Source organism: Bos mutus, chromosome 5 (genome assembly GCF_027580195.1).
Source record: "Bos mutus isolate GX-2022 chromosome 5, NWIPB_WYAK_1.1, whole genome shotgun sequence".
Taxonomy (NCBI): domain Eukaryota; kingdom Metazoa; phylum Chordata; class Mammalia; order Artiodactyla; family Bovidae; genus Bos; species Bos mutus.
In genome coordinates, this window is record NC_091621.1 from 40,527,969 (window position 1) to 40,552,953 (window position 24,985).

The following is a 24,985-nucleotide window of genomic DNA, read 5'->3' on the forward strand; positions in this document are numbered from 1 at the left end:
GTCCATGGGATTTTCCAGGCAAGAGTACTGGAGTGGGTTGCCATTGCCTTCTCCGGCAGTGTACTAGGGCTCCCTTTCTCCACATTTTCACCAACATTTATTATTTGTTATCTTTTTCAGGGTAGTCATTCTGACAGATGTGAGGTAGTAACTCCTCATACTTATAATTTGCACTTTGCTGATTATTAGTGATGTTGAGCATCTTTTCATGTGCCCATTGGCCATCTGTATATCTTCTTCAGAAAAATATTTATTTAGGCAATCTGCCTATTTTTAATTAGGTTGTTTTTTGATATTAAGTGGTATGAACTCTTTATTTGTTTTTGATATTACCCCTTATCAGTCATACCAGTGTAAATATTTTCTCCCATTCAGTGCTCAGTTGCTTCAGTTGTATCTGACTCTTTCTGACTGCATGGACAGTAGCCTGCCAGGCTCCTCTGTCCATGGGACTTTCCTGGCAAGAGTACTGGAGAGGATTGCCAAGCCGCCCTTCAGGAGATATTCCCAGGGGTCAAACCCGTGTCTACTGTGTCTCCTGTATTGCAGGCAGATTCTTTACTGCTGAGTCACGGGGAAGCCCTCCCATTTAGTAGGTTGTTCTTTTGTCAATGGTTTCCTTTGCTGTGCAAAATCTTCTAAGTTTAATCAGACTTCATTTGTTTATTTTTGCTTTTGCTTTTCTTGCCTAAGGCAACAGATCCAAAAAAATATTCCTAAGATTTATGTCAGAGAGTGTATTGTCTATGTTTTCCTCTAAGACGTTTATGGTTTCTGGTCTTACATTTAGGTCTTTTATCCATTTTGCATTTATTTTTGTATGTAGTATGATAAAATGTCCTAATTTTAGTCTCTTACATGTAGCTGTATAGTTTCCCCAGCACCAGTTATTGAAGAGAGTATCTTTTCCCCATTTTTTCCACCTTTGTTATAGATTGATTGATCATAAATGCATAGGTTTATTTTTGGGCTTTCTGTTCTATTCCATTGATCTATGTGTCTGTGCATGTGCTTGTACCATACTGTTTGATTACTGTAGCTTTATAGTATAGTCTAAAGTCAGGGAATGTGATACCTCAGTTTTGTTATTCTTGCTTAAGATTGCTTTGACTGTTTGAAGTCTTCTGCAGTTTCCTATAAATTTTAGGATTGCTCTAGTTCTGTGGAATATGGCATGAGTATTTTGGTAGGGATTGTATTAAATCTGTAGATTGTTTTGGGTAATATAGCTATTTTAACAATATCACTTTTTTCTAATTGTAATTCATGAACATGGGATATCTTTCCATTTATTTGTATTATCATCACTTTCCTTCATTAATGTCTTATATTTTTCAGAGTACAGGTCTTTTATCTCCTTGGTTAAGTTTATCCCTAGATATTTTTTTCTTTTTGATGCGATTTTGAATGGGATTGTTTTGTTGCTTTCTCTTTTTAATAGTTCTTTATTAGTATATAGAGAAGCAATGGATTCCTGTATATCAATTTTATATCCTACAAATTTACTAAATTCACTTATTCTAAATTTGGTAGAGACTTTAAGGTTTTCTATATTTAGCATCATGTCATCTGTATATAGTTATAATTTTATTTCTTCCCTTCTAATTTGGGTGCCATTTATTTCTTTTTCTTGTCTGATTACTCTGGCTGGGGTTTCCAATTCTATATTAAATAGAAATTGTGAGAATGGCATCCTTGTCTTTTTCCTGATTTTAGAGGAAAAACTTTCAGCTTTTCACTGTTGAGTATGATGTTAGCTTTGGTTTTGTCATAGATGGACTTATCATGTTGAGGTATGTTTCCTCTATACCAACTTTCTTGAGGGTATAGACTTTTTTTTTATCATGAGTGATGTTGAGTTTTGTCAAATGCTTTTACTGTGTCAGTTGTGATGATCATGTGATTTTTATCCTTTGTTTGTTAATGGGGTGTGTAACACTGTTTGTGAATATTACACATCCTTGCATCTTTGGAATAAAAGATTTTTAAGTTTGAGTGTTTCTATGTATCATTTCAGTTCAGTCACTCAGACGTGTCCAACTCTTTGCAACCCCATGGACTGCAGCACGCCAGGCTTCCCTGTCTATCACCAACTCCTGAAGCTTGCTGAAACTCATGTCGTTGAATTGGTGATGCCATCCAACCATCTCATCCTCTGTCGTCCCCTTCTCCTCCTGCCTTCAATCTTTCCCAGCATCAGGGTCTTTTCCAATGAATAAGTTATAAGGATCATGAATAAGAGAGTGTATCACTACAGATCCTTCATAGACTTAAAAGCCAATATGAGGAAGTTATGAATGATTTTATGCCAACGCATTTGACAATTTAAATGGAGAAATTCTTTGAAAGACACAGATTAACAAATTACAAGAATATATAGAAAACCACAGTAGCACTATCAACTATTGAATTTGTAACCATAATCAGAAGGAAACTCAAGGTCTAGATGGTTTTACTGGTGAATCTGATCAAACTTAAACAAAAGGATAATAATTCTACAAACTTTTTTTAAAAGAAATTTTTATTCAGATCTTGTTTTATGACTAAATATAGTTTTAGTCATATAAATTCTGTATTTTTTGGTTAAATTTATTACTGGTTATTTTATTATTTTGTTGATAATGTGAATGGATTTTTTTCCATTTTCAGTTCAAATTGGTTTTTGATAGGATAGTAATAAAATTTTTTTGTATTTATTTTTTGTGTTGTCAACTTAATCTCTCTTATTAATTCTCATTCTTCCCTTCACCTCAGCCTATTGAGTCTAAGAATTAATCATATCATCTGCATACAAAATAAGTAATTTTGTATTTTATAATTATTTTAAGTATTTCTTCTTCATGTCTTATTATCATAGTTATAAGTTTCAAAACAATGTAAGGAAACCATAGAGAAAACAGGCATGTCAGCTCAGTTTCTGGTTTTAATAGAAATCACTTCAGTATTTCACTATTTATAGTTTATCCAAGAAATTAAAATTACCATGTTTACTAAAAATTCCATGTTACATTTGTGTATAACTTAACAATTACTTAATAAAGCAAAGATCTATGTGATCACTGTATAAGAAAAAATTTAAAGGTTAAGAAATAGTACATTACCAGCACTGGGAATGTACATCATTCTGCTACAGGAACCCTGTCCCTTCTCCTCTTAGTACTAACACAGGTTGCCCTAACATTCTTACTGATTTCCTTACTTTCTTTATAGTTTTACCATTTATACATGCATCCCTAAATATTATAGTCTTGTTTGCCTTTATTTGAACTTTATATGAATGAAATAGTTTTATGTAACATTTTGTACAATATTATATCTAAGGTTGATCCATGCTACTTGGTGTGGAAATGTTTATTCATTTTCTTTGGTTGTATTCACTTCACATATACATACATATGCACGTCTGCTCAGTAGTGTCTGACTTTTGCAGCTTTATGGACTGAAACCCGCCAGGCTTCTCTGCCCATGGAATTTTCCAGGAAAGAATACTGGAGTGCGTTGCCATTTCCCATTTCCATTGGGAAGATTAGGGGATCTTCCCAATGCAGGGATCAAACCTGCATCTCTGGCATCTCCTGCATTGGCAGGCAGATTCTTTACCACTGCACCACCTGGGAAACCAATTCAAAAATTGTCTTTTAATTTCTATTGTAGATGGCCATTCAGGCTTCCCTGGTGGCTCAGCCAGGAAAGAATCCACCTGCAATGCAGGAGACCCATGGGTTGCATAGAGTCGGATACAACTGAGCGAGTTTGATTATGGTATTATGGTATGGGTTATTTCCTGTTTTTGGTTATTACAAGCACTGCTACCATGAACATTTTTGTACATTTATATTGGTGCAATGAATAAGAGTTTCTCTAGATAAATCCATAATAGTGGAATTTGGGGCTGAATTAACTTTACCACATAATGGTTAACAAAAAACTTTTTCCCAAATGAGAATTTTCATTGTTCTACATTATTGCCAATACCTCGTTTTATTGGGCTTCTTAATTTTTGCATTTTGTCATCTGCCTAATGGTACTTTTCACTGTGGTTTTCATTTGCATGATTCCTATTAAGGATGAGGATCTAAGAGATTTGGATTTCCTCTTTTGTCAAGGTCCTGTTTCCAGACCATTGTTGATTTTCCTATCTGAATGATTTCTTTTTTTATAATGGATACTAGGATTTTGCTGCTCATGTGTGTGGCATATATTTTTTACTAATCTTTTCATTCTTTTTTAAATTTTTTATTTTATTTTTTAACTTTACAATACTGTATTGGTTTTGCCATATATCAACATGAATCTGCCACAGGTATACACGTGTTCCCCATCCTGAACCCTCCTCCCTCCTCCCTACCCATACCATCCCTCTGGGTCATCCCAGTGCACCAGCCCCAAGCATCCAGTATCCTGCATTGAACCTGGACTGGCGACTCATTTCATATATGATATTATACATGTTTCAATGCCATTCTCCCAAATCATCCCACCCTCTCCCTCTCCCACAGTCCCAAAAGACTGTTCTATACATCTGTGTCTCTTTTGCTCTCTTGCATACAGGGTTGTCGTTACCATCTTTCTAAATTCCATATATATGCATTAGTATACTGTATTGGTGTTTTTCTTTCTGGCTTACTTCACTCTGTATAGTAGGCTCCAGTTTCATCCACCTCGTTAGAACTGATTCAAATGTATTCTTTTTAATGGTGATCTTTTCATTCTTAATGAGGTTCTTTTTGATAAGTCAAAGTTCCTAATCTTAATATAATTCCATTTATCAACATGTTTTGGTAGTTCAGTTCAGTTCAGTTGCTCAGTCGTGTCCAACTCTTTGCGACCCCATGGACAGCAGCATGCCAGGCCTCCTTGTCCATCGCCAACTGCCGGAGTTTACTCAAACTCATGTCCATTGAGTTGGTGATGCCATCCACCCATCTCATCCTCTGTTGTCTCCTTCTCCTCCTGCCTTCAGTCTTTCCCAGCATCAGGGTCTTTTCAAATGAGTCAATTCTTCGCATCAGATGACCAAAATATTGGAGTTTCAGCTTCAGTATCAGTCCTTCCAATGACGATTCAGGACTGATTTCCTTTAGGATGGACTGGTTGGATCTCCTTGCTGTCCAAGGGACTCTCAAGAATCTTCTCCAATACCACAGTTCAAAAGCATCACTTCTTCAGTGCTCAGCTTTCTTTATAGTCCAACTCTCACATCCATACATGACTACTGGAAAAACCATAGCTTTGACTAGACGGACCTTTGTTTGCAAAGTAATGTCTCTGCTTTTTAATATGCTGTCTAGATTGGTCATAACTTTTCTTCCAAGGAGCAAGCGTCTTTTAATTTCATGGCTGTCGTCACCATCTGCAGTGATTTTGGAGCCCCGAAATATAGTCTGTCACTGTTTCCACTGTTTCTCCATCTATTTGCCATGAAGTGATGGGACCAGATGCCATGATCTTAGTTTTCTGAATGTTGAGTTTTAAGCCAACTTTCTCACTCTCCTCTTTCACTTTCATCAAGAGGCTCTTTAGTTCTCCTTTGCTTTCTGCCATAAGGGTGGTGTCATCTGCATATCTGAGGTTATAGTACTTTTCATATCTGGTTTTTAAAAATCCTCCTCTGCCATGAATATATTGTCCTATATTATGTTATAAAAGATTTTTAGCTTTGCCTTTCACATTTAATACTTTGACTGGAACTGTTTTTTGCTTATATTGGGTGAGGATAAAATTTTATTAATTTTCTACATGAAGAGCTAATCATCCCAGCAGTATTGATTGAAAAGTACACCTTCAGTGAATTGATTTACCTTGCCATCTCAGGGTTTACTTCTGAGTTTGGGCTCCATTTCTGAGTTCTCTTTTCCATTAGTGTATTTGTCTATTTGTTAGTAATATAAAGTCTTAATTACATAGTTTTATAATAAATCTTGATGTCTTATTCTTCTTAACTTGGCCTTTATTGAGTTGTTTACCTTTGCATAAATTTTGGAATCAACTTTTCAAATTAATAAAAAATTGTTCTGGAATTTAAATTGAAATTATACTAAAAATATGGGCTTCTCTGGTGGCTCAGTGGTAAAAATCCGCCTGCCAATGCAGGAGATGTGGGTTTGATTCCTGGGTCAGGAAGATCCCCTGGAGAAGGAAATGGCAACCCCACTCTAGTATTCTTGCCTGAAAAATCCTATGGACAGAGGAGCATGGCAGGCTACAGTCCATGGGGTTACAAAAGAGTTGAACATGACGTAGCAACTAAAACAACAGCAACATACTCAATATATAAATGATTTGGGAACAACTGACATTTTAAAAATCATCTAACATTTGTAAACATGATATATTACTTTCTATTTAGGTGTTCATTAGTGTTTCTCAATAGGCTGCTATTATGTATTTGTTTATTAATTACATAGATGCAAAGGGGTACCTTATTGACCTTTTAATTTTAGTTCTATAATTATTCATGCCTACCACCTACTCCATATACTGTTATACAATATGTACCTGGATCAAATGCACATGCTATATTTTATAAATGTAAGATCTCGGCAAGAGAGCTTAGGAAAAATAAGACAGGCATGATACACGGATTTCTAATATGAGAATAATTGAATTTTTTCACCTTTTCCTGCCATATTGGTCATGATTCTAAAAAACAGAACTGATAGACTATGTATATAAATACATAGATATGTAGAAGAGATTTATTGTGAGACATTGGCTCACACAATTATGGAAGCTGAGATAATGCCACCTGCGAAACAGAGGCTTAGGAAAGACAGTGTTGTAATTCTAGTCAAAACTGAAGGTTTAGAAACCAGGGGAGCTAGTGAGAGAAGTCCCACCTTTAGTCTGAAGGTCCAAGAACCAGAAGCATCACTATCTAAGGGCAGAGAAAGCAAACTCACCCTGTTTTGTTCCACTTTAGCCCTTAGCAGTTGGATGATACCCAGGCACACTGTGATACCCAGGCAGTCTTCTTTGCTAGGTCTATGGATTCAATGCTCATCTCTTCTGGAAACACTGTCATAGACACACCCAGAAATAATGTTTTGCCAGCTGTCTGGGCATCCCTTAATCCAGTCAAGTTGACATGTAAAATTAACCAACACCATCAGCCTATGCAGGTTCACTGGCCTTTTGATGCCAGAGAATACCACCAGGTCTTATGAATGGATGGCTCTGACTATTTTCATTCTGGAGTATTATTTATACCTGATTTCTTCTTTGTTGTAGGCGCCTTTCTTTATTGTGTGCCTTTGTTAAAATGCCAAGAAAAAGTTGACATTTTGGCCAGAGACCCTGTTCTGCTTCAATATACTTTATGTATGTCAGCAAGCCCTGCTATTTCCTCACACAGAGCCAAGATCTCTCTCTGTGAACATGTGTGTGAAGTGAAAGTTGCTCAGTTGTGTCCGACTCTGTGACCCCATGGACTATACAGTTCATGGAATTCTCCAGGCCAGAATACTCGAGTGGGTAGCCTTTCCCTTCTCTAGGGGATCTTCCCAGCCCAGGGATCAAACCCAGGTCTCCTTCATTGCAGGCAGGTTCTTTTACCAGCTGAGCCACAGGGGAAGTCCAAGAATACTAGAGTTGGTAGCCTATCCCTTCTCCAGCAGATCTTCCCGACCCAGGAATTGAACCAGGGTCTCCTGCATTGCAGATGGATTCTTTACCAATTGAGCTATGATGGAAGCCCCTTGTATGAGGGAAGCTATGAGAGAGCTGTGAAGGTCTCTCTATGGTTATTTTGCAAAAGGCTCCTGGATAGGAACCTGCACATCAAGCTCTTTTTCCCCCAACCTCCTCCTCTTGTTTTTTGGGGGCAGCTTATTTACTTCAAAATCCAAACAAATAGTTAAATATAATTGAAATTCAATTTCCCCAAGTGCTCTGTGCCTATAAACATCTTTCTCCTTTAGAGATACATTTTCTCTTTCCTGAGCAGAAGCACACAGCTTTCTCTTACCTGCTGGCACACTTCTGTTGCCTCAGCAGTCGCTGTAGAGCTGTTTTTACCTCCTGGTTCTTGAAGCTGTAGATAAGGGGGTTCAGCAAGGAAGTGATCACACTATACTGAATGGAGACCACTCGCTCCAACACTGAGCCTGAGTCAGGGCTGATGTACCTGAACAGAGCCGTCCCGTAGAACAGGAGCACCACAGTGAGGTGGGAGGAACAGGTGGAAAAGGCCTTGCCTTGGCCCTCAGCGGAGCGGATACTCAGTATGGCAGAAATCATTCTTGAGTAAGAAAAGAGGATTGGGGGAAGTGTCAGCAGCCCTAAAGATGTGCATGACACAGCTAGAAGAATCTCATTGACAGTGGGGTCAGTACAAGACAGAGGGAAGAGTGGAGGTAGCTCACAACTGAAATGGGGGATGATGTTGGAACCACAAAAATGTAACTTGTGAACAAAGAGGCTATTCATCAAGGAAATAGAAAATCCCACTGCCCAAGCTATGCTCACAATCCCAGTGCAGAGGTCTGTTTATGACCACAGTGTAGAGCAGAGGGTGGCAGATAGCAGCATAGCGGTCGTAGGCCATGGCAGAGAGAAGACAGGCTTCTGTCCCCCCTGAGAGAGTGAAAAAGAAACTCTGAGTGATGCAGCCCCACACTGAGATACTTTTCTTCTGAGACAAGAAGTTCTGTAGCATTTTGGGCACAGTGACTGAGGAGAAACTGAGATCCAGAAAAGACAGGTGTCCGAGGAAGAAATACATGGGTGTGTGGAGCCGAGCATCAACCTTGATGATCAGGATCATCACTGTGTTCCCCACTAATGTCAGCAGGTAAATCCCCAGGAACAGCACAAAGAGCACGGTCTGGATCTGGGGGTCACTGGACAATCCCAGAAGGACAAACTCCGTAATAATACTGACATTTTTCTTGGTTGCTTAGAGATTCTGTCCCTCAAAAGAAATGAATGGTTCTACATTTGTGAGACATTAATCTGAGTCATTTTCCATGAACAAGAGACTTCTGCTCAAAGAGAGTATATCTCTTTCTGTGCTGTGTGCTAAGCCGCTTTAGTTGTATACCTTCTTACCTATAGACTAAAATAGGAAACTCAGGATAAGGGAGTGTCTTCTCAGATGCTATATTCTTACTTGACCTTGTTTTCTAATTGCTAGCATTATCTTGTCATGATCTTTAATCCTTCAGCCTACTTTGTCACTCTTAGTAATAATAATAATGATAACTCATGTGCATTTAATAATAACAGTGTATCATGCATAGGAAAATCAGGTTCTGGTTTCAAAACAAGGGGCATAGCCCAGAAAACCCTCCATGGTTAAGGGCTGAGAGGACTATGGGAAAGTGATTCCCTCTTAGAATAGTGAGATCATAGACTCACAGTATGCTAGGATGTTGTCATAATGGCTTTTAACCCCTTCATTTTATAAATGAGGTGAATGCAATGCCTAAGGCCTCATAGCAAAGTGAAGTCAAGGTTGGGATTAGCCCAGATGTTTCAATTAGTCTTGCATGCATCCTCATGTACCACACTTACTGGTTTTAAACTGATAGTTAAGATGAGTTTTGTGTGGTTTTGGGGTCATGAACAACTTCATTAGTAGGGAGTTCACCTAAATTATGTCTAGGTATTCCTTGGCTCTGATATAGTGCTCCCTACAGTTCTGTGACAGCAGCTAAGTGGAAAGAGTGCTAGTTTTAGAGTACTAACCTTAGTTTGAGTCTTGGCTCAAACATTCTAATGGTATCATCTGAGAAAAGTTACTTAGTTTCTTGAAACCTTCCCTTTTTCATTTATGAAATTGGGCAAATGAAACATGCTTTTGCAAACTGTCTAGCCCATGACACACTACACAAAAACATCAAATGTGTGTATGAACAAAGATTGACACAGAATATTGAAAAATAGAAGTGATTTCTCTATTGGTTAGTAGGCTTATGGGCATTCATTTCTTTTGAACAGTTTCTCTAATGTTGTAAAATTATTTTTCCACTGAACATTTCTTTATATATATATATAAACATTTATATATATATATATATAAAGAAAAGATTTGGAGACTTTCAGGAAACTCTCAGCTTAGCTCTGTTTTCTTCAGAGAGAAATACTGAATTGCAGTGAGAGAAAGCTCCTGGGCAAAGGAAGCTGAACCTCTAAAGTGTGAATTGTTTTGTCATTTCTTCCCCATTACCATTGGGCATCTCAGTAGTTTGATACTACTCAGTACATGTCCCAAGTCCTACTTGGGTATATGGGACTGAACCCAGTGCTATTTTAAAATATTCCAGGCCCAGGATCTCAGAATACTTCAGGGAACTGTTTTCAAACTGTGAAAACAGTTTGCCATAGTGCTTTAGGGAGACACCCTAAGTATCAAGAGGCTGAGGAGTTAATAGGGTGTTTGGGGTTCTCACATCCATCTCAATTACCCCATCTCTCCATTCATCTATTTAATCATACTTGATGGTAGGATTTTGGTGGTAGGATTTCATCAACGCAAAGCATCCCATTAGTACAAACTTTCGAAAACCCTGCAACCTAGGGATTCCTTGGCCAGAATAAGAGAAGGGCGGAGAATATAGTGAGAAAGACAACTTTATTAGTTGTCTTTCTCACTATATTCTCCGCCCTTCTCATTTTCAGTCCTCCAGGAAATCTCCTCCTTACTCTTCATCTGGTTTTCAGCCAGTAAAAACATTCCCATTTAAAATAAAGGCCTAAATTCCAGGGGAGGGAGGGGTCCCAGAACTTGATACATAAAGGAACAAATAGGAAGACTCCAAATGGACAAAGGGCAGAAGGCTCAATCTTCCAGCTCAGCCATTACCTGAATGGAGGTAGCAGTGTCTGACTTTGAGAAAGATACTTCCCTAATCTGGATCTAATTTCCTTCTGTGGAAACAGGAGGGATTTGGACCAGATACCTGTACAGCTCTCACTAGTTACATTTAACTACGCACCTTTAAGTCTCTCACCTGCCTTACTAAGCACGACTGCTCAGGGTTTGCTGCGTCTTTCAAATTTCCAGCCAGGCTGCTTGCCACAGGACACTGTTGCTGGAAGACTTGACTCCAGCAGTTTGAAATGAGAGGCTTCAGTCAGGTCCCAGGAAAGGTGGACTTTGTTTCCCAGCCAATAATATGGCCAGAAACAGGTAGAGACAGGCAGTGGTTAAGACCAAAGTGTTCAGGTGTGGGTCTCTTTGGAGAGGGCTCTCTTAAGACTTAGGTTTTTCTCCTGTTTTCTCCTTGTACTCCCTCAGTCCCAGGGAGAGCTCCTGGATAGTTTGTGTGACTTGTATTTCCTTTCATCAGAGTCCTGGGATGTGTGACTTGTATTTCCTCTTTCATCAGAGTCCTGGGATCTTATGCCAGGTGGGCCCTGGGGAAGAATGGTGAGAAGACGCTCCAGAGTCAGAAGCTGTCCACTGCCCATGGGAGAGGTAGCATTAGCTAGAAGGGCCACTGGTCCTGGGACTGAGTGGTTACTGACATGGCTGTTTCCAAGAGAATCTGGTTGAGGCACAGGAGTTTAGAAAGCTCCTGGCCATAAATTGCTCTACTAATTAAGAAGCAGAGGATCCAGAAGTTCTATAAAGGATTCATCTTGTCTCTGACAGCTCTCTTGGATTTTGAGCATGAGTATGTGCATGCACACAAACACATATACCCAGGTTTATACAATTTGAAAGTGTATTACTCTTATGAAGCCATTTGCTCCATTCTAAACCCTTGTTTTTCTAGCAATCTGCTTAAGCTCTTGTCTCCTACTTCATGGAGGAAATGTTTCTATGCTTATTTTAATTTTGTTGTATCTCTTCCTCTGTTAGGCTTTAGTACTGGTTATTGCTCATGTTTTTCATTTTTAAAAATGTAGTGAGAACAAAAATAGAAATATAGATCAATGGAACAAGATAGAAAGCCTAGAGATAAATCTATGCATCTATGGGCACCTTCTCTTTGACAAATGAGGCAAAAATATACAGTGGAGAAAAGACAGTCTCTTCAGTAAGTGGTGGTGGGAAAGTTGTTCAGCTACATGTAAGATAATGAAATTAGAGCACTTCCTAACACCATACACAAAAATAAACTCAAAATGGATTAAAGACCAGAAACCGTAAAACTCTCAGAGGAAAACATAGGTAGAACACTCTTTGATATAAATCACAGCAGGATCCTCTATGACTGACCTAGAGAAATGGGAATAAAAACAGAAATGAACAAATGGGACCTAATTAAACTTAAAAACTTTTGCACAACGAAGGAAACTATAAACAAGGTGAAAAAGACAACCCTCAGAATGGGAGAAAATAATAGCAAATGAAACTATTGACAAAGGATTAATTTCCAAAATATACTAGCAGCTCATGTGGCTCAATACCAGAAAAGCAAACAAACCAATCAAAAAGTGGGGAAAAAACCTAAACAGACATTTCACCAAAGAAGACATACAGATGGCTAACAAACACATGAAAAGATGTTAGACATCACTCATTATTAGAGAAATGCAAATCAAAACTATAATGAAGTATCATCTCACACTAGTCAGAATGACTCTCATTAAAAAGTCTACAAACAGTAAATGCTGGAGAGGGTGTAGAGAAAAGGAAACCCTCTTCACTCTTCATGGGAATGCAAGTTGATATAGCTACTATGAAGAAAGTATGGAGATTCCTTAAAAAACTGGGAATAAAACCATCATACAACCCAGCAATCCCACTACTGGGCATATACCAGTTATGAGCATATACCAATTATGAGGAAACCATAATTGAAAAGGATGCATGCACCCCCAGTGTTCTTTGCAGCACTGTTTACAATAGCTAGGACATGGAAGCAACTTAGATGTCCATCGACAGATGAATGTATAAAGAAGATGTGGTACACATACACAATAGAATATTACTCAAGTATGACAAATAACACATTTGGAGAGAACAAGATGGCAGAGGAGTAGGTGGACATGGAGTACATCTCTCTCCACGGATACATCAGGAATACACCTTCAGACACAGAAGTGCATGCAGAACACCAACTGAGAGCAGACAGGAGTACCTGACCAGGGGAAAAGAATATACAGAACCAGGCAAAACTTGGTAGCATGAAGGAACTAGGGGGAAAAACAGTAGTGTTAGTAGGACTGGACCTGCCCTCCACCAGTGGGGGAACCGAAGCAGGGGTCCGATCCCCACACTGGGGCAATTGTCTAGGTCAGAGGAGGAACATTTAAGGCTTAGAGTGAAACAGCTGATCTGTGGCAGCCTAAATGGGATGAGAATCAGATAGTCCTTGCCACGGCCATACATACCCTGGACAGAGATGCAGGTCTGCTGGAAGGCACAGTGGCTGGTGGCTGGGAGCTGGAGTTTAGGGATTGTGGAGCAATCCCAGGGAGAGGGCTGCTGTTGACTGCAGAGAGACAGATCAAAGGGATGTGAGGGAGGAGATTGTGGTGGGAAATGCCCATGGAGGAAAGCCAGGCAGGCGTGGAAGCAAGGCGATACTGCTGAGTCACACATAGCGGGTGGAGCCATCACCATAGCCTCTCTCTCCCCACATGCCAGCATTGACAGCTGAACAATAGAGAGGCTGGCCATCAAATGCCAGCCTGAACTGCAGAGCAGGACGTCACCCAGGGTGCTCCTTTAAGTGTCTGATGCCCTGAACTACAGAGTAGGACCCCAGCCAGGGGGGCCCCTCTATGTGCCTGACATGATGAACAACAGAGAAGGGCCCCAGACAAGGGAGCCCTCTAAGTGCCTGAATGGGCAGAGCTATGGAGAAACTGGTCAAAGAGGCCTTCTGATTGCCAGCTACAAGAGGCTCAAAAAAAGACTCTGATGGGGCCATAACTCCTGTGGCAGAGGCCATCCATGTCCCCACAAACGAAGCAGCTGCACCACCTTCACACTCAACTTTCACTGGGGCAGAGCTGCCACAGGCAAAAAAGTCTTGCGTCTATGCGTGCAGGGTCGCTTCGGTAGTGTCGACTCTTTGTGACCCTGTAGACTGTGGCCTGCCAGGCTTCTCTGTCAGGGAGGGGGGTTCTCCAGGCAAAAATACTGGAGTGTATTGGCCATTACTTGTTGCCATACCCTTCTAGAGCACTGTGTTTCCTGCTGCCCTAGCTGCCAACTCCTCTGAGTACCTGGTGCTGCCAGAACCCCTGTGACCCAAGCAGGTGCACCACCTCCACACCTGGCCCTCACAGGGGCAGACCCAAGTCCTCCAGGGCAGCTTCAGAAGCAAAGCCCAGTGGATGACCCACAGGCAGAGGTGGAAATAAAACCACAGTTGAAACCCAGGGGCAGTGTGGCTAAGGAGGAAGACCCAAAACCTTCCCACCTGCTGTACAAGCTGCAGATTAAATCCACACAATCAACTAGGGAGGCTCTGTGTCTATGGAATATATATATATAATTTGGACATTGAGACCTCCCACAAAAGAAAATGTACTAGTTCTGATAGCTGTGGACATTAGAGGCAAGAACACACAGGAGAAGGATCAGATTAAAATCTGAGCTGCCCCCACAGCAGGTCCAGAGATCAGCACAGAGTTGGAAGGCATCCTAGGGAGGTGAGGTAGACTGTGACTCCCAGAGAGGGAAAGGAATGTGACAGCAGAGACTCAAGAAAAACATTTATTATTCTTATGTTTTGGCTTGTTCTGTAGATTCTTTTGAATTTTTTTCTTTTTTTATCCCTTTTTCTCCCCCTCTGTTGTAGTTGTCGATTTTATTGGCACTATGAAATCCAATTAAGCTTTTGAGCTTTCTTTTTTTTTTCTTGGTCACATTTTTATTGTTGTTATAAACCTCTGCCTCTATGTTGGGCTTTTGCAGTTCTGTGGATTTTCCCCTTTTATTTTTTTTCTTTTTTTTAATTTTAATTTTTAAACCTATTATTATTTTTTCTACATTTATTCCTTTGCTTTACCTACAGTTCTTTCCCCCTTGTAGTTAATCTTTAATGTATATAATTCTTTATTTACCTCTATTTATCTTTGCATATCTATATTTTCTTTTTTTTCTTTCTTTCCTTTCCTCTTAACGTATTTGTTAGTTTTATTTCCATTGCTTTCTTCCCTAGTTGGCACTTTGCTTTAGTTTTGTTTTCCAGTTTGTGCTTTAGTTAGTTTTGTTCTGGTAGATATAATTTTTGGTTTCCTTTGTTTGCCGGGTCAATCTATTGTACTTTATTTTTGTTGGACTATTTTGATTTAGCTTATGGGTGTATATGTGTATGTGTATATTGTCACACTTTTTATTGTTGTTATAAACCTCTGCCTCTACATTGGGCTTTTGCAGTTCTGTGGAGTTTTCCTTTTTTATTTCTTCTTTTTTTATAATTTTTTAAAACCTATTGTATTTTTTCAATATTTATTCCTTTGTTTGCCTTTCCTACTGTTCTTTTCCCCTTGCAGTTAATCTTTAATGTATGTAAATCTTTGTCTACTTCTGTTTAACTTTACATATCTATTCTTTCTTTATATTCTTTCCTCTCAACATAACTGTTAGTTTTGTTTTCATTGATTTATACCCCACTTGACATTTTGCTTTAGTTTTGTTTTCCAGTTTATGCTTCCGTTAGTTTTGTTCTTAACTGGTAAATATAATTTTTGATTTCCTTTGTTCACCAGGTCAATCTACTGTACTTAATTTTTTGGACTCTTTTGACTTTGCTCATACATACACATATGTATATGTGTATATTCCATTATTTTAATTATTATTTGCTGATTTTGTAGCTGCCATTTGTCTGTGATTCATCTTTGGTTTCTCATTTTTGGATATTTGTTTTAATCTCACTTAATGCTTTAACAAACCACTTGTGGAATCTTTGTTCCTGACCAGAGATCAAGCCTTGAGCCTTTTGAGTGGGAGCACTGACACGAAGGCCCTGGACTACCAGAGAACTAACCCTAGGGAGTATCCAATAGTGAGAACTCACACAAAGGAAACCATTTGAATATAAGACCTGGCATCACCCAACCACCAGTAGCACCCTGCGCAGGATGCCTCATCTAAACAACAAACAAACAAAAAATACAAACCCAATCATCAGCAGACAGGATTACCACCTCACTCAGCCTTGTCCATCAGAGGAAAAACAAAAAAAAAATTCAGCATAAATCTCACCCTATAGGAAGCTTACACAAACCCCTAGAACCAACTTAGGAGGACAGAAACCAAAAGGAAGAAAGAATTCAACCCTGAAGCCTGGGAAAAGGAGACCTAAAACACAAAAAGTTAAAGAAAAGGCAGAGATATACTACACAAATGAAGGAACAAGCTAGAAACACTGAAGTCCAAATAAATGAAGAGGAAATAGGCAAACTACCTAAAAAAGAATTCAGAATAATGATAGTAAAGGTCAAAAACCTTGAAAACAAAATGGAGAAAATGCAAGAATCAATTAACAAAGACTTAGAAGAATTAAAGAATAAACATACAGAGACAAACACCACAATTACTGATCTGGGGAGTTCATCTTTCAGTGTCCTATCTTTTTGCCTTTTCATACTGTTCATGGGGTTCTCAAGGCAAGAATACTGAAGTGGTTTGCCATTCCCTTCTCCAGTAGACCACATTCTGTCAGGTGGGCCTTAGGAAGCATCACTACGAACAAAGCTAGTGGAGGTGATGGAATTCCAGTTGAGCTATTTCAAATCCTAAAAGAGGATGGTGTGAAAGTGCTGCACTCAATATGTCAGCAAATTTTGGAAAACTCAGCAGTGGCCACAGGACTGAAAAAGGTCAGTTTTCATTCCAATCCCAAAGAAAGGCAAAGCCAAAGAATGCTCAAACTACCGCACAATTGCACTCATCTCACATGCTAGTAAAGTAATGCTCAAAATTCTCCAAGCCAGGCTTCAGCAATACGTGAACTGTGAACTTCCTGATGTTCAAGCTGATTTTAGAAAAGGCAGAGGAACCAGAGATCAAATTGCCAACATCTGCTGCATCATGGAAAAAGCAAGAGAGTTCCAGAAAAACATCTATTTCTGCTTTATTGACTATGCCAAAGCCTTTGACTATGTGGATCACAATAAAGTGTGGAAAATTCTCAAAGAGATGGGAATACCAGACCACCTGACCTGCCTCTTGAGAAACCTGTGTGTAGGTCAGGAAGCAACAGTTAGAACTGGACATGGAACAACAGACTGGTTCCAAATAGGAAAAGGAGTACATCAAGGCTGTATATTGTCACCCTGCTTATTTAACTTCTATGCAGAGTACATCATGAGAAATGCTGGGCTGGAGGAAGCATAAGCTGGAATCAAGATTGCCAAGAGAAATATCAATAACCTCAGATATACAGAGAAGAACTAAAGAGCCTCTTGATGAAAGTGAAAGAGGAGAGTGAAAAAGTTGGCTTCAAGCTCAACATTCAGAAAACGAAGATCATGGCATCTGGTCCCATCACTTCATGGCAAATAGATGGGGAAACAGTAGGAATAGTGGCTGACTTTATTTTTCTGGGCTCCAAAATCACTGCAGGTGGTGATTGCAGCCATGAAATTAAAAGACGCTTACTCCTTGGAAGGAAAGTTATGACCAACCTAGACAGCATATTCAAAAGCAGAGATGTTACTTTGCCAACAAACGTCTGTCTAGTCAAGGCTATGATTTTTTCAGAAGTCATTATGGATGTGATAGTTGGACTATAAAGAAAGCTGAACACTGAAGAATTGATGCTTTTGAACTGTGGTGTTGGAGAAGACTCTTGAGAGTCCCTTGGACTGCAAGGAGATTCAACCAGTCCATTCTAAAGGAGACCAGTCCTGCGTGTTCATTGGAAGGACTGATGTTGAAGCTGAAACTCCAATACTTTGGCCACCTGATGCGAAGAGCTGACTCATTGGAAAAGACCCTGATGCTGGGAAAGATTGAGGGCAGGAGGAGAAGAGGATGACAGAGGATGAAATAGTCGGATGGCATCACTGACTCAATGGACATGAATTTGGGTAAACTCCGGGAGTTGGTGATGGACAGGGAGGCCTGGAGTGCTGCGGTTCATGGGGTGGCAAAGAGTTGGACACAACTGAGTGACTGAACTGAACTGAAGTTGAATGTATCAGTCAGCTTAGGCCAAGTTATCCTGTGAAAAGTGACCCAAAGTTTCACCAGCTTAACAACAGTAAATATTCACTTCTCATTCTATGTGTCTGTTAGGATAGCTGTGACTTTGTTGCTACACAAAATTTTCTTCAGGACCTAGACTTTTGGAGCAGCCTTTAAACTGGGGTATGGCTATTGTTTGGGCTGTTAGAAAAGAGTACAATGATGAACTGTGAGCTGGTTCTTGAAGCTTCTGCTCAGAAACCATATGGGACTTTGAACCACACTTCACTAGCCAAAGCAAGTCATATGGCCACACTTGACTTCAGTAGGGCAGAGGTGTATCATCCTCCCACCAGGAGGCACAGGTAAAACCTGAAGTGCATGGGCTGTGGAGAAATTATGACTCTTCCTCAGGAGGGGTTAGCAAGTAATTTGAACAGTGATACAAACCCATGTTGGGAAAGGAATTAATGGTCAGCAAGGAGGTCAAAACCTGCTTTCACCACTTTCTCTTCTCAGTCTATATAAATGCAAATAGTTGGCTTTTTTTTTTTTTTTTTTGCACTTTTAAATTTAGGTATAGTTGATTTATAGTATTTTATCAGTTTCAGATATACAACACAATGATTCAAATTTTTGTAGATTATACTCCATCTAGTTATTGTAAAATATTGGCTATATTCCTTTGCTGTAACAGTCTATCCTTGTACCTTATTAATTTGATCTTAGTATTGTAGTCCTTAATCTCCTATCCCTATTTTGCCCACCTCCCTTTCCTTGTCCCCCCAGGTAACCACTAATTTCTTCTCTGTATCTGTGAGCCTGTTTTGTTATACTTAATCATTTATTTTTTTAGATTCCACATATAAGTGCTAACATACTGTATTCGTCTTTAATTTATTTCACTAAACATAATACTCTCCAGGTCCATCCAAATCGTTCCAAATGGCGAAACTTCATTTTATGGCTGAAGAGTAGTCCATTGTATATATATATGTGTGTGTGTGTGTGTGTGTACACACACAGACATACATGCCACATCTTTATCCATTCATCTGTTGGTTGCTTCTGTATCTTGCTATTGTAAATAATGCTGCTGTGAACACTGGGGTGCATGTATCTTTTGAAATTAGTGTTTTATTTTCTTTCAATATACAACCAGGAGTGGGATTGCTGGATCATATGGTAATTCTATTTTTAGTTTTTTGAGGAAACTCCATTCTGTTTTCCACCGTGGTTATACAAATTTACACTCCCACCGACAGTGTAAAGGGTTCCCTTACTCCACTTCCTCTCCAAAATTTGTTATTTATTTGTTTTTAACGATTTATTTACTTTTATTTTTGGCTTTGCTGGGTCTTTGTTGCTGCACACAGGCTTTCTCTAGTTGCTGTGAGTGGAAGCTCCTCTCTAGTTGTGGTGCGTGGGCTTTTCATTGTGGTGGCTTCTCTTGTTGCCAAGCACAGGCTCTAGGCATATGGGCTCAGTAATTGTGGCTCACAGGCTTAGTTGCTCTGCAGTGTGTGGGATCCTCCTGGACCAGTGGTCAAACTGGTGTCCCCTGCATTGCAAGGTGGATTCTTAAGCAGTGGACCACTGGGGAAGCCCTATTTGTGGCCTTTTTGATGATAGTTTTCCTGATAGATATAAGGGGATATCTTATTGCAGTTTTGATTTGCATTTCTTTGATGATTAGCAATGTTGAGCATTTTTTTCAAGTGCTTGTTGGCCATCTGTACATCATCTTTGGAAAATATCTATTCAGGTCTTCTGCTGATATTTTAGACTTTTGTTTTTGATATAGAGTTGTGTGAGCTATTTATGTATTTTGGATATTAACCCTTTATTGGCCATATCATTTTCAAATATATTCTCCCATTCAGTAGGTTGTCTTTTTTGTTTTGTTGATGGTTTCCTTTGCTTTGCGAAAGCTTTTAATTAGGTCCCATTTGTTAACTTTCGTTTTTGTTTCTTTTGCCTTAGGAGACAGATCCAAAAAATAACTGCTGTGTTTTATGTCAAAGAGTATTCTGCCCAAGGTTTGGTTCTTATGGTTTCCAATCTTACATTTAGGCCTTTGATACATCTCAGTTTCCTTTTGTTTCTGGCATGAGAATATATTCTAATTTCATTCTTTTACGTGTGTCTGACTGGTTTTCTCAAACCACCTACTGAAGAGACTGTCTCTTCCCCATTGTTTATTCTTGCCTCCATTGTTCTTGACTGAGGAATAGAACAAGAGTGACAGTAGACAGATTGTCCGTCACAGGCCACGGCACCCTGAGAAGGACGACACACTCTGGGTGATACAGTCCTCAACAAGAGATATAGCATCCTGCTTGATTTATTCTCTTCTTATTAGCATACTTTACCAAAAACTGTTTTCAGAGAAGGTGGTCATTAGGTAAATTTTCCAAGGCTTTCTATTGAAAAATATTATTGGGCCTTAACTTTTAAGAGAAAGCATCACTAGACAGATATTCTTAATCTTAAAATTTCTTTCCTTCAATGCTTTAAAGTCTTTCTTCACTCTCTCTCTGTATCTTTTGTTACTTTTAAGTGTCAATCTGATCTTTTGCTTAATAGGGAATTCTTTCTTTATCTCTAGAAATATTTTATAAACTTTTAAGAATGTCTTATTCATCTTTGAAGTTCTCAACTTTCACTGTATATTAAGTGATTATATTGTGTTTAAAAAAAATTATCTATCCAGCTTGGCACTCTGAATTCTCATGAAGTATATCAGACATGAAAAAGGCTATATATTTTGTCTATGTGTGGTAAAATTTACAATAAATGGACCTCTGTGTACATTCAGCTGAAGGGTAAAAACATGATAACACTTTGAAAGATCCCTGTACACTCCTCCCTCTGATAACCATTATCCTAAAATTTGAGTTTATTGTTTTTTCCTTTTGTTTTTATGATTTTATCTCAAATGTATGTATTCCTAAGCTGTATGTTTAGTTTTGTATATTTTTCAACCCTACATAAAGGAAATAATAATATGTATTATGCAGTGACATGTTTTATTCTCTCAAAATTATGTTTATGAGATGAAAACAATATTTGACAGGATGGAGATGTCAAATCAGTAGGAAAGGAAGGAGCTTTTCAGTAAATGGAACAATTGGTATCCATTTGGAAAAAAATTAAATTGGATCTTTCTTATATCACACATTCATTAAGTAATTTATATGTGGGTTACAGGCTTAAATGTAAAAAATACTTTAAAGTTTCTTGGAAAATTTAGGGAAATTTATGTTTGGTTTACAGTGCAAGCTGTACCATCAATTTCCCAAGGGTATACGCCTTTATTTCTGACTTCTCTATTCTGTTCAGTTGGCTTATTTGTCTATCTTGCCACTAATGCCACATTAGCTTTATTATAAATTTTGATATCCAGTAAAGAGAATTTACTCATATTGTTATTCTTCAGAGGTGTATAGATGCTTCCTGAAATCTGACAAGCTTATTGTTTGACAAGCTTGTCAAATTTCAAGATGTTATGAGATCAGTGATTTGCTTTTAAAAACCTAAGCGTATTATATTGTGTTAGTTATTTTACTCTATAGTTTGGAGTTGGTCAACTATTCCAATCTGGAATACATGTTACTGGCATGGTTTGTTAGCACTTAGGTCAGATTTGGGGGCTTCCCCAGTGTTGCTAGTGGTAAAGAATCCACCTGCCAATGTGAAGATGTAAGAGACACCAGTTTGATTCCTGAGTCAAGATAATCCCCTGGAAGAGGGCATGGTAACCCACTCCAGTATTCATGCCCAGAGAATCCCATGGACAGAGGAGCCTGATGGGCTATAGTCCATGGGGTCACAAAAAGTTGGACACAACTGAAGCAACTTAGTACAGCACACACTACAGGCACTTTTAACTGTATTTCCTATTGTACCTTGAAGCTTTATTAGCATGGGTTAGCTTATCTATATTTTTAAAAATTGAAGTACAGTTGACAATATTTTTTAGTTTCAGTCATACAACATGGTCATCCAATATCTTTATAGATTCATTCAATATCTATACAAATTTACTGTAAAATATCAACTATTATTCCCTGTTCTATACATTACATCCCTGTAACTTATTTATTCATAACTGGTAGTTTGTATTTCTTACTTCCTTTTGCTTACTTTTCTCCTCCTTGCCTCTAGTAACCATTCAGTTCAGTTTAGTTCATTTCAGTCACTCAGTTGTGTCTGACTCTTTGTGATCCCATGAATCACAGCACACCAGGCCTCCCTGTCCATCACCAACTCCTGGAGTTCACTCAAACTCATTTCCATCGAGTTGGTGATGCCATCCAGTCATCTCATCCTCTGTTGTCCCCTTCTCCTCCTTCCCCCAATCCCTCCCGGCATCAGGGTCTTTTCCAATGAGTCAACTCTTCGCATGAGGTAGCCAAAGTATTGGAGTTTCAGCTTCAGCATCAGTCCCTCCAATGAACACCCAGGACTGATTTTCTTTAGGATGGACTGGTTGGATCTCCTTGCAGTCCAAGGGCTTCTCAAGGGTCTTCTCCAACACCACAGCTCAAAAGCATCAATTCTTCGGTGCTCAGCTTTCTTCATAGTCCAGCTCTCACATCCATACATGACCACTGGAAAAACCATAGCCTTGACTAGACAGACCTTTGTTGGCAAAGTAATATCTCTGCTTTTCAATATGCTATCTAGGTTGGTCATAACTTTCCTTCCAAGGAATAAGCGTCTTTTAATTTCATGGCTGCAATCACCACCTGCAGTGATTTTGGAGCCCCCAAAAAATGCCCCCCAGGATAAAGTATGACACTGTTTCCACTGTTTCCCCATCTATCTGCCATGAAATGATGGGACCAGATGCCATGATCTTAGTTTTCTGAATGTTGAGCTTTAAGCCAACTTTTTCACTCTCATCAACAGGCTTTTTAGTAACCATTAGTTTATTCTATGGAGAAGGCAATGGCACCCCACTCCAGTACTCTTGCCTGGAAAATCCCATGGATGGAGGAGCCTGGTAGGCTGTAGTCCATGGGGTTGCTAAGAGTCGGACACGGCTGAATGACTTCCCTTTCACTTTTCACTTTCATGCATGGGAGAAGGAAATGGCAACCCACTCCAGTATTCTTGCCTGGAGAATCCCAGGGACAGGGGAGCCTTGTGGGCTTCTGTCTATGGGGTCGCACAGAGTCGGACAGGACTGAAGCGACTTAGCAGCAGCAGCAGCAGTTTATTCTAAAAGAGTTGGATATAACTTAGCAACTAAACACCACCACCAACATCTAGTTTTGATGACAAGAACAAGATAGTAAGACTTTATCCTGTCCATCATTTCCAAATAGATGTGTGGTAGAGGATTCCATAGTATAACTCCAGAACTGAAAACTATTAGAGTCAGAGCTTTAATTGGTACTAATTGTAATAGAAAAAAGGCAGATAACATTATAGATATGCTAGTAATAGGCTAGCAATATCTTCCTTATGAGGATTCCAAGCACTTGTTGCACAAATAAATGGTTTAAACAAAATATTGATAGGAGCAATACAAGAGGAGTACTCTTGGGTTTATGCGAACTCTTCTGTGTAGCAGTGCCAGATATTAGAGGTTGACTTTTAGAAAAAAAGAAAAACCACTAACATTTCAGATCACACCATTTAATAATCCTTGAGTCTGTTTACACATACATACTGCCAGATCTTATCTAAATGGATACAGAACACAAATCAGCAGAGAAATTTCCACCATAGTTAAAAAATATCTCCTATACCTATAGTTATAACCCCTCTTTATCCCCAATATTTTTTTTTCTTCAATCCACCAGAAGTTGTTATTCAAAGGACTGTCTTCTGGCTTTTAAAAAATTTATTTAAAATATCTATCTATCTTTTCCCAATTTTATTGAGCTATAATTGATATGTAGTACTATAAGTTTACTCAATATGCCAGCAAATTTGGAAAACTCAGCAGTGGCCACAGGACTGGAAAAAGTCAGTTTTCATTCCAATTCCAAAGAAAGGCAATGCCAAAGAATGCTCAAACTACTACACAACTGCACTCATCTCACAGGCTAGTAAAGTAATGCTCAAAATTCTCCAAGCCAGGCTTCAGCAATATGTGAACCATGAACTTCCTGATGTTCAAGCTGGTTTTAGAAAAGGCAGAGGAACCAGAGATCAAATTGCCAACATCCACTGGATCATGGAAAAAGCAAGAGAGTTCCAGAAAAACATCTATTTCTGCTTTATTGAGGTCATGTATGGATGTGAGAGTTGGACTGTGAAGAAGGCTGAGCACCGAAGAATTGATGCTTTTGAACTGTGGTGTTGGAGAAGACTCTTGAGAGTCCCTTGGACTGCAAGGAGATCCAACCAGTCCATTCTGAAGGAGATCAGCCCTGGGATTTCTTTGGAAGGAATGATGCTAAAGCTGAAACTCCAGTACTTTGGCCACCTCATGCGAAGAGTTGACTCATTGGAAAAGACTCTGATGCTGGGAGGGATTGGGGGCAGGAGGAGAAGGGGATGACAGAGGATGAGATGGCTGGATGGCATCACTGACTCGATGGACATGAGTCTGGGTGAACTCCGGGAGTTGGTGATGGACAGGGAGGCCTGGCGTGCTGCGATTCATGGGGTCGCAAAGAGTCGGATATGACTGAGTGACTGAACTGAACTATAAGTTTAAGATATACAATATAACAATTTAACTTACATGTACCCATGAAATAATCATCTCATATAGACACAGCATTAAAAAAATAGAAAACTATTTCCCTTGTGATGAGAACTTTTAGAATTTACTTTCTTAATAACTTTCATTTATAATGTACTGCATTATTAATTATTTTTATCATGTTGCACATTACCTCCCTGGTACTCACTTATCTTATAACTGGAAGTTTCTACCTTTTGACACAGTTTTTCTAATTCCCCCTCCCTCACCCTCCACCTCAG

General features: G+C 39.1%; 1 protein-coding gene across 1 annotated transcript in view; it reads right to left on the reverse strand.

Annotated features, from left to right (window-relative positions):
• LOC102265933 (olfactory receptor 5G9-like) overlaps positions 1–24,985 on the reverse strand; it is a 62,945-nt gene that overhangs the window by 8,418 nt on the left and 29,542 nt on the right. Inside the window, 2 exon segments of the mRNA XM_070370111.1 lie at positions 7,967–8,482; positions 8,484–8,895. Coding sequence (XP_070226212.1) covers positions 7,967–8,482; positions 8,484–8,895 — 928 coding nt within the window.